General features: G+C 41.9%; 1 protein-coding gene across 1 annotated transcript in view; it reads left to right on the top strand.

Annotated features, from left to right (window-relative positions):
* The first annotated feature begins 8,477 nt into the window (after positions 1 to 8,477).
* Positions 8,478 to 10,631, top strand: part of LOC104864930 (PRAME family member 8) — a 3,070-nt gene continuing 916 nt past the window's right edge. Inside the window, exons 1-2 of the mRNA XM_010628203.1 lie at positions 8,478 to 8,815; positions 9,212 to 9,799. Coding sequence (XP_010626505.1) covers positions 8,478 to 8,815; positions 9,212 to 9,799 — 926 coding nt within the window. The remainder of the gene's footprint in view (positions 8,816 to 9,211; positions 9,800 to 10,631) is intronic.

Raw genomic sequence — 10,631 nt, 5'->3', positions numbered from 1 at the left:
CCACCGATCCGCTGCGCTAAATCCCCGGCCCCAGCCCTCTTTCTTTTTTTCCCCTCGCTTTTTCAAGTTTTATTTTGCACGTTTGCTGTACTTACCATCACATTCACCCCGGGGCGTTGGTGCACGTGCACGACACATCCCGACTGCTTTTATCTGCTCTTCCCTCTCCTTCCATCTCTGGGTCCTTGTCCACTTGAACGTTTGGTGACAGGGTCTCACTATGCAATGAAGTGGTGCAGCTCAGGTCAAACCTGCGATCTTATCTCAGTTTCCAAGAGGGCTGGGATTACACCCAGGCTAGCCACACCAAGCTTGGTTCTCACTTTGACCTCAGTGATTTCCACTGGTGGCAGAAAAAAAAACAAAAAAAAACAAGGCCTTGGATTGTTACTTGTGGATGGGGATAGGTTGCAGCATCTGGAAGTTTGAAAATGACCTGCCCTTCACATACTACCTTCCCTCTTTTCTCCTCTTGCAGTGGAACTTGGGCCTCGACCAAGGTAGGGTGGTGTTTGATCATTGCACAACATTCTCAGCTCTCATCCCATCATGTTTGCCTTTCTGGGGCCATCTGTTCATTCCTGCTTATTCTGGCCATTTCCAGAATGCTCAAGTCCAGGTTGGCTTTCCTCTCCTGGACTGCACCTGTGATGCCCATGTATTCTGATGGTGTGATTATACCCCATGGTCAGGGCAGCCAAACTGAGTTTACCCATCCATGCACTGAAGGGACAGCTGGTCCATTCCAAACACTGCCAGTGATGAAGAGAGCAGCCTGGAACACATGGAGGTCTACTCACTTGGAGAACACCTGAGAGTTCTGTTACTGAGCTATGTACTAGTCATATATGTCATCAGTTTCCCTATGACAATCTTTTCTCAATATTTTCATCTGCACATTTTAGATATACCATACAGTTACATTCATCGTTGGGATCTTATACCTTACATGCATACCTTGGTTTTTATTTTTTCCCCTCTCCCTTAGCCTCTCTTCTGTATTTACAGACTTTGTTTCCACTTTTTTCCTTTTCTCTTATTTTTTTCTTTTCCTGTTTTACCTTTCCCCTACCCCTGCCATATGCCCAACATCTTTAGACCTTTTCTTCCTGTTACAACATATCAATTATATGTTTTGATCCTTCTTTACACTTTCAGTTTATCACACAAGAAAACTATGGTATTTACACATGTATGTTCTATTAATTTTATTTAAGAGTTAGTCCTCAGTGTTTATCCACTTAGCTATAAACGTCTCTAGTTTCTTGATCTTTATGGCAGAGTAGTACTTCACTGTATTAAAGAAAAAAACAAAAGAAAAAAAATACATCTTTATCCAGTCTCCAGTTGATGGGCAATTAGGTTGTTTTCCAAGTTTTAGATATTACTGTGGTATGATTCTTTCAATTTTTTTTTTTTTTTGGTTTTTTGAGACAGTGTCTCACTGTGTAGTTCAGACTGCCCTGGAACACACTGTGTAGCCCAGGCTGGTCTCAAACTCACCATGATCTTCCCATCTCAGCCTCCCAAGTGCTGGGATCACAGGCTTATGACACCACACCTGGCCTGATTCTTTTAATTCTTTTGGGAAGATACCCAGCAGGGGAATAGCTGGGTCAAATAGGATTTCTAATCCTAGTTGTTTGAGGTGTCTCCATATTGATTTCCACAGTGGTTGCCCCAGTCTGCACACCCACCAGCAATGAAGGGTTCCTTTCTCACCACTGCCCCACAGCATTCATCATGACAGTGATGAAGACAAAAGATAAAAGCAGTCGGGATGGCTGATTTCTTGATAGCAGCCATTCTTTCTGGGGTGAGGTGGAATCTCAGTGTTGTTTTCCTCTGTATCTCTCAAGTGACCAGTGGTGTTGAATATTTTTTCACATATTTATTTTTTGCTTTTACTTCTTTGTCTGAGAAATGTCTATTCATTTCAGTTGCTAATTTTTAAATTAGGTCTTTGTATTGGGGGGGTCTGATTTTTTTGACTTTATATATTCTAAATAGTAGTCCTTTTCTGGGAAGTAGCTGGTAAAAATTTTTTTTTCCACATTGTAGATTGTCTTTTAGCTCTGTTGGTAATTTCTCTTGCACTGTAAAAACTTTTTAATACAGTGAGATCCCAGTTGTTGATTCTTTGTGTTACTGAGGATTTGTTCATGAAGTCGTTTCCTATGCCTGTGTCTTCAAGACGTCTACCTAGCTTATCTTCCAGTAAATTTAGTGTTTCTGTTTTAATATTTAGATCTTTAATCCACTTAGATTTTAGTTTAGTGCATGGTGAAAGGCAGGCATCTAGTTTTAATCTTTGGCGAGTTGAAATCCAGTTTTTCCAGCACCACTTATTAAAGAGGCCTTTTCCAGTGAGGATGGTTGGCTCCTTTGTCAAAGATGAGGTAGCTAAGTATGTCTGGAGTTGTTTCTGCATCTTCTGATCTATTTTACTGATTCTCAGGTTTGTTTCTTTGCCAGTACCATGCTGTTTTTATCACAGTGGCTTTGCAGTACAGTTTCAAGTTGGGAATTGTGATACCCTCTGGCATGTCTTTGTTGCCTAGAATTGCTTTTGCTATTCTAGGTCTCTTCTGGTGTCAGATGAACTTTTGGATTGTTTTCTCTAGTTCAGTGAAATATACTGTTGGGATTTTAATCAGGATTGAATTGAATCTGTATGACAGTTTTGGAAGTATGTCCATTTTCACTATATTGGTTCTTCCTACCCAGTAACAAGGAGTTTCTTTCCATTTTCTTATATCCTCTTCAATCTCTTTTTTCAGAGTGTTATAGTTTTCAGTGTAGAGGCTTTTGCTTTCTTTGTTAGACTGATTCCTAGACATTTCATTTTTTTTGGAGGATATTGTGACAGGGATTGTTTTCCTAATGTCTCTGTCACTTAGTCTGTTATTTGTGTACAACAGGGCTATTGATTTTTGAGTGTTTACTTTGCATCCAGCTACTCTACTGAATCTGTCAATTAAGTCTGAAAGTCTTTTGGCAGAGTTTTTTTGGTCTTCAATGTAGAGTACCATATCATCCACAAATAATGACTATTTAACTTCTCCCATTCCTCTCTTTTTTGGTTTTCTTTGTCTTGTCTAATTGCTGTGGCTGTTTCCAAAACTATATTGAACAGGAGTGGTGACAATGGATATTCTTGTCTTGTTCCTGATTTTAGCATGAAGGTTTTCAGTTTTTGACCATTCAGTATGATGTTAGCTGTTGTTTTTTCATAGATAGCCTTTATCAAGTTGAGACAAAGACCATGTACTCCAATTTTCTGCAGGGTTTTCATCATGAATGGCTGTTGAATTTTGTTGAATGCTTTTGCTGCATCTATAGAGATGATTATGTGCTTTTTGTACTTGACTGTTGAGATAGTATATTACATTCATTGATTTAAAGTATGTTGTCCATGCTTGCATCCCTGGGATAAATCCAACTTGGTCAGGGTGTATGATCTTCTTGATGACCCTCTGTATTCTGTTTACCAGTATTTCATTGAGGATTTTTGCATCTATGTTCATCAGGGAGATTGGTTTTGAAATCAAAGTAACACTTGCTTCCAGGAATTAATTTGAAAGTATTGTTTCCCTTTCAATTTCACTGAAAAGTTTAAAGAGTAGTAGCAATAGTTCTTCCCTACATATTTTGTAAAATTCCACAGAGAATCCATCAGGACCTGGGCTTTTCTTTGTTGGTAAATTTTAAAATACATTTTCAATTTCACTGATTGTAATGAGGATGCTTAAAATATTTGTATCTTTTTCATTCAACTTTGGTAATTCATATGTATCTAGAAATCTGTCCATTTCTTCTATGTTGTCCATTTTATTAGAGTACAGGTTCTCGAGGTAGGTATTGATAATCCCTGGATTTCTGCTGGATCTGTTGTGACTTCACTTTTTTCGTTCCTGATTGCATGGATTTGAGCCTTTTCTTGCTTTTTTTTTTAAGTAAGGTTGGCTAAGGGTTTATCAATTTTATTTATTCTTTTGAAAAACCAACTCTGATTCAATCATTTTTTTGTATCATTCTCTAAGTCTCCACTGCATTGATTTATTCTCTGATCTTTATAATTTCATCCCTCATATGAGCTTTGGGTTTGTCTTGCTCTTCTTTTTCTAGAAGCTTATGTTTTAGCATTAGGTTGTTTATTTGAGCTTGCACTGTTTTCCTAGTGTGGGCATTCACTGCTATGAATTTTCCTCATAAGACTGCTTTCAATGTGTCCCATAGATTCCTGTATGTTGTATTGGCACTGTCATTTTTTTTTAATTTTGTAAAAAAACTGTCTAATTTCTTCTTTAATTTCCTTTGTGACCCATTGGTTGTTCAGGAGAGTCTTATTCAATTTCCATGTGTTTTTGGAGCTATTGTTGTTTATTTTTCTATTGATCTCCAGTTTGATTACAGTATGGTCTGGTAATATACATGGGATTACTTCAGCTCCTTTGTATTTATTTTAAAATGTTCTATGAGCAAGTATGTGGTCTATTTTGGAGAATGGCCCATGTGCAGCCAAAAAGAATGTATATTCTGATTTTGCAGGGTGGAACACTCTATAGATGTCTATTAAGTCCATTTGTTCAAAAGCTTGTTTCAGTTCCAGTATTTCATTTTTAATTTTGTGTCTAGTTTACCTGTCTATTTGTGACAATGGGGTATTTAGGTCCCCCACTACAATGGTACTAGTGTTTATTTGTTTTTTCATGTCCCTTACTATTTGTTTTGTATAGTTAGGGGCATTAGTATTTGGTGCATGTGTATTTATGATTGTCATCTCTTTCTCTTGGATTGTTCCCTTTACAAAGACGTAGTGGCTTTCTTTGTCTCTCTTAATTAGTTTTAGTTTGAAGTTTACTTTGCAAATAAGATAGCTACCCTTGATTTTTTTCCTGGTTCCTATCACATGGAAAACTGTTTTCTATCCTTTTACTTTCAGTCTACTGATTTCTGTTTTAACTAGGTGCATTTTTTGTATACAGCATATTGTTGGATTTTGCTTCTTAATCCATTCTGCTAGTGTATTTATTTATTGTATTTATTTATTTATTTATTTATTTATTTTTTTGAGATAGGGTCTCACTATGTAGTTGAGACTGACCTGGAACTCAGTATGTAGCCCAGGCTGGTCTCAAACTCATAGTGATCCTCCTGCATAAGCCTCCTGGGTGTTGGGATTACAGACATGCGCCACCACACCTGGCAATAAATTTTTTAAATGTGAAATAATAGCTCACTAATTAAAGATCTCAATTAGTTTTATTTCCAATTCTCAAATTCAGTAAACCTTCATACAAATAGAATAAATATCCCTACAGGACTAGGAGAGGAGGTTAGCCTTGCACCTCTAGAAATGCAAAACAAAAAAAATATATTTTAAGTGAAACAGAAAAAAAAGTGGTGAAGGCACCTTTGCAACTTCTAAACTACTCTTCTGGTAAGTTGGGGAAAAGAGTAATAGGACCACTAGGACTGGTTAGTACCACGACCACCACCAAGCTCAGATGCCTTTCTTAGATATTAAAGTGTGAAGTCTCACACTCCCAGCTCTTAGACATGGCATAAATTTTGTGTTCATTTTCCTGTATTTGAAAGCATTTTTTAGCCAGATGGTGGCACCTGCCTGTAATTCTATCATTTGGGAGTCTGAGGCAGGAGGATTGCTGTGAGTTCAAGGCCAGCTCAGGCTACATACTGAGACCTTGTCTCAAAGCAAACAAAGAAACAAAAACATTCTTTAGTAAAGGTACCAGGGCTTTCATAGCTCAGTTTTGTGAAACCAATGATATTTTTCCAATAATTTGAGTTAGGGCACAGCTCAGTGTAGAGACCTTGACCAGCATGTGGGAGGCCCTGGTGACACTCCCAGCACCACAAAAAACTGATTCTCTCCTAGAGTTGTAACACAAGAGAGGAGCTTACGTGCTGCCTCAGTATACATAGATATATGGAGATGTTAGGATTTCCATGTGGCTTTTCTTTTCTAGTAGAGCTGATTGAACACACAGAGTTTCTGCACTGAGCTACATCCCTAGCCTTTGGCTGTGTTATTTGGAGGGGGGGAGTCTTGTTTACTCACTAAATTACCCAGGCTAGACTTGAACTTGTGATCATCCTGCCTCAGCCTCCCAAAATGTTCAGAGGGTATGGGCCACAGTTCCCTGCTCATTTTTTTTTCTTTTTATTGAGTTTATTGGTACATTCTAGGTACACGGTACAGTTACATTCATTGTTGGGATCTTGCACCTTTACATGACAGGTGTTGGTTCTCATTTTTTCCCCTGTCCCTGCCCTCCCTTCACCCCCTCCTCCCCTCCCCATTTACAAACACTGTATTTCCATTTTTTCATTTTCTGACATTTTTTTCTTTTCCCTTATTCCCCTTCCCCTACCCTTCCCACTTTCCCTACACCTTTAGCCCTTTTCTTCCTATTTCACATTGTTAATTATCCCATTAGGATCTTGAGTACTGTTATAGTTTTTCACACTCCCTGCTCATTTTGTATCTGAAGTGAGGCTTTTCTTTTTTTCACAACTAAAACCATGCTCCTGTTTTCAAGCAGTCATGGTGTCTCAGGATACTTCCGAAGTAGCTGGGACTGCAGCCTCCTCAGGCAGAGCACCCTGATACTGTATAGTGGTTTTCGCCTGGAAGAGAACCAATATTTAGGTGTAGCTAAGATCCCCCTATAGGCTTAATTCCTGCCCAAGGTCAAAACTAGAATAATTCCTTTCCTGTTTCACACTCGCATCTGTGATTGCCACATTGTTGTTGTTTGTTTATTTTAGTTGTTGTTGTTCTGGTACTGGGAATCAAACTCAGGGCCTTGCACTTGTGAGGCAGGCATGGTACCACTGAGCTAAATCCACAGGCCCACACTTTAACAATACTAAACCTGTGTTTGTGAAGTGAATCCATGAGTGAATCCTTGACTTTCACTTTCTACTTGGGGGAAGATCTGAGATGCGGTCTCACTTTTTAGTGCAGGCTGGACTTGAGTTTACTATGTGCCCAGGTTGACTTCAGACTCACGGCTGTCCTCCTGCCTCGGCCTCTCAAGTGCTGGGATCACAGGCGTGTGTCACCACACCCAGCCTCACTCTCCTCAATTCTTCTCTGGCTCCGTCTAGAGATTTGCTAAAATGAACCAATGTGGATGAGGTATTAACTGGGTGGAGAGGGAGAAGCAAAATCAGAGATGAGCGCGTGAGGGGAAGGGAGGAGCTGGGAGGGTGAGGTGTAGCTAACTGGGGGATGAAAGGAGAGGAGCTGAAGAGGTGCTCGGTCCGGGAGCTTCCAGTCACCGCCTGGTCCTGCCAGGAGTCTCAGAGCCTCGGCACCTGGTGAGCCACTGCCCTCCATGAGGATGCCCTCCTGCCCGCCCTTGGCCGGTGTCCTGAGAGGACAGAGGTCTCAGATGACCCCGAAGTTTTCATAATTTCTTTTTTCTTTTTCCAGATCATCAGGTTTAAAACTCTGGGGTTTTGTGTTGGTGTGTTTTTAAGAGAGGGTATCACTATCTATCTACTTTAGATTGGACTTCAGCTACGTAGCCCAGGCTGGCCTCAAACTCACAGATCCTCTTGCCTTAGCCTCCGGAGTGCTGGGATTACAGAAGTGTGCCACCAAGCCCAGTTTTTTTTGTTTTGTTTTGTTTTGTTTTCCTCATAGAGATTAAAACCTGGAACTTCTACTCCGGAACATCCCCAGACTTTTATTAATTTTTTTTTTTTTGAGACAGGCTTTTCCTAAATGAATCAAATGCCCAGGCTGGGCTTGAACTTGCAATCCATTCAACTCTTCCACCAAAGTGCTGGGTTTATAAGAAGGATGAGCTACCAGAACTCTATACAATATTTTAAAGTTACAGTCTCTGTCGTTATCTGTATTTTCCCCTGTGCTTCACCTCAAACTGGCCAATTATCAAATATGGAAGAGGTGTGAATGAGAATCTAATTCACAGAGTTAGCATATTCCATCTCAAAATGACATGCCTGTAATAGCTTTCAGAATTGCTTGTCCAGCTTTTTAAAGTTAAAGTAATGCTACCTGTGTATAGCACTTCTCCAGGCTTCCCTGGCCATTCTCATAATTTGAATGGAGAAGGTCGGAAGGTTGGGCCATGTGATATTTCCTTTGCTACTAACCCAGGACCAGTGACGATCAGAAACTTTCCCAAAATGAGCACAGCTGAGCTCTCAGACTCCTCATCAGCCACTTCTAACAAGGATTGAAGGGCAGAGGATTAGTGACCGATGGTGGATGGGGTAGTGGTGTCCTGCTGCTAACATGGGCAGAGTGGTGGCTTTGTGAGAGATATTGGGGCAAGCTGAGAAGTCCTCCACCAGACGGGACAGATACCGTGGTCTAGAGTTAGTGCCCTGGGTCATAAGGTGTCTCTTGAGCTTAGCTTGAGCAGATGCCTCTTCCTGGATGTTCCTAGGATCCTTGTTCTTGCAGATCTATCAGGATGAGTACGCAGAGCCCACTGCCTCTGTATGAGCTGGTTAAGCACAGCCTGCTGAAGAGTGAGACCTTAGCCATTATTCCTCTGGATGGCCTGCCCAGCCTGATCTTCCACGAAATGTTCATGGAGGCCCTCATGTGTGGACATGATGAGGTCCTGAAGGTGATGGTGCAGGCCTGGCCTTTCCCCTGCCTCCCTTTGGGATCCCTGATGGAGATGAGGAAACCTGGGAATCCACAGTCTGAACTAGAAAATCTCCAGCTGGAGGAGAGGAATCTACAGACTCTGAAAGCTGTGCTGCATGGGTTGGATATGCTGCTGGCCCAGAAGGTTCACCCCAGGTGAGGTTGGCCCTGGTATCCTGGAGGGAGGGTGTAGGGATTCTAGGACAGGACAGTGGGGGTCATGGAGAGTGGGTGGTGGCTGAGGTGGGGAGCTGTGAGGTCTGATGCTGTGAGAGAGGAGGATCCCAGAGGTGTTGGCCATTGCTGAGCACCATCCAGGAAGTGGCTTCATGATAGCGAAGCTATATGTTCTGGGTGCAGTGACGATGAAAGGAGTCTACACCTGCCTCTTCTCCCAGGAGCTGGAAGTTGCATGCAAGATGCAAAAGAGGGTAGAAAAAGGAAGGCAAGAAAAGGAGGGGGATGGATGATGCTTAAAAATTAGAAATGAAGCACAGGTAGGAAGTTGGATCTTTATCTCAGTTCTGAGCCTCTTTGTTCTATCACCCACAGCAGACAGAAACTGCAGATCCTGGATTTGAGGAATGTGCACCAGGACTTCTGGACTCTGGGGCCAAGAGCCATGGCTCATGCCTGGGTACCAGATAACAAGTGTGGGGAACAAACAGTCAGTGACTGCCAAGTAAACAGGAAGAAGCAGCTCCTGAAGGTGACAGCAGAGCTTCTCACCATGAATGTAAGTGGAAATCTAAATGGATTCCAGGCCTACCTCTTTGAGTGGGCCCAGCAGAGAAGACATCTGGTCCACCTGTGCTGTAGGAAGTTGGAGACTTATGAGATGCCCTTTGATACCTTCATGGATGTCTTAAAGATGCTGGAGCTGAACTGTGTTCAGGAAGTGGAAGTGTGTGACTTCTGGAGTGTGAAAAACTTGGCATCATTTGCTCCTTATCTTGGCCAAATGAGAAGTCTTAAAAAACTTGCTCTCTTTTCATTCACTAATGGATATTGTAGTCCCTCAAGTAACATTTTGGAGTATGTGGATGAGTTCTCTCTTTACCTCCGGGAGCTGAACTGCCTCCAAGAGCTCTACCTAGGCTGTGCCTATTTCCTCAAAGGCTGCCTGGACCAGGTGCTCAGGTGAGCAGGACGGAGATCTTTCCCTTCATACCACAGTAAAACATGACTGCATTGTGTGCGTATGAATGGATGCCTGCTGTCTACCAGCTGTGTGTTATTTAATAGTGATTGGGACACTAGAATATCTGTGGATTGTCCTATTCCTGTAATATCAGTAGCAAGGTAGAGCAGAACCAGAAATACACAGACAAGGGTAAACTCAGGTGACCAGTCAGGAAAAGGCCCTGTTAGCAAAGCAGCTGGACCGGGGGAGGTGTTCACATGTACTGAGGACGAGTTTGTCAAGTTCTCCCTAAGTATCATGTCTACTTTGAGGTGTTGGAAAATGGAAATCAAGAGTGAGGACACGGAATAGCCAAAGAAACTTTGCTGAGGACAGGGGTATAGGATTGAGCAACAGACAATTCTAGTCCCTGTGGACAGATCTTGCCTGATTTGTACTTCTGCCTATCTCCTGGTTTAACCTAGTTCAGTTTTCATCTTGTTAGTGAAGAAATGGCCTGTAGAGATTGGGGATAAAGCTAGCTGTGCAAGGACAGTGATATAACTCAGACTAATCTGGGGTAGCTCGAATGATCAGTGTCTTCTACTCTGGACTTGGTGGTTGGCCATCATCCCAGGATCAGAATGACCTTGTATCACTGTTCACGTCCCTCTCAGAAGCCATCTTCAGGGCCAGGGATTTAGCTCAGTGGTGCCACACATGCCTTGCAACCATGAGGTCCTGAGGTGAATCCATGGTACCGGAAAAGAGAGAGAGAGAGAGAGAGAGAGAGAGAGAGAGAGAGAGAGAGAAGACATCTTTGACATCCTCACATCTCCGCCATGATTT

The sequence above is a fragment of the Fukomys damarensis genome, unplaced genomic scaffold, assembly GCF_012274545.1.
Source record: "Fukomys damarensis isolate Sample0158 unplaced genomic scaffold, DMR_v1.0_HiC HiC_scaffold_23, whole genome shotgun sequence".
NCBI lineage: Eukaryota > Metazoa > Chordata > Mammalia > Rodentia > Bathyergidae > Fukomys > Fukomys damarensis.
Note: the sequence above shows the minus strand (reverse complement) of the source record. Positions and strands in the feature narration are given on the sequence as shown.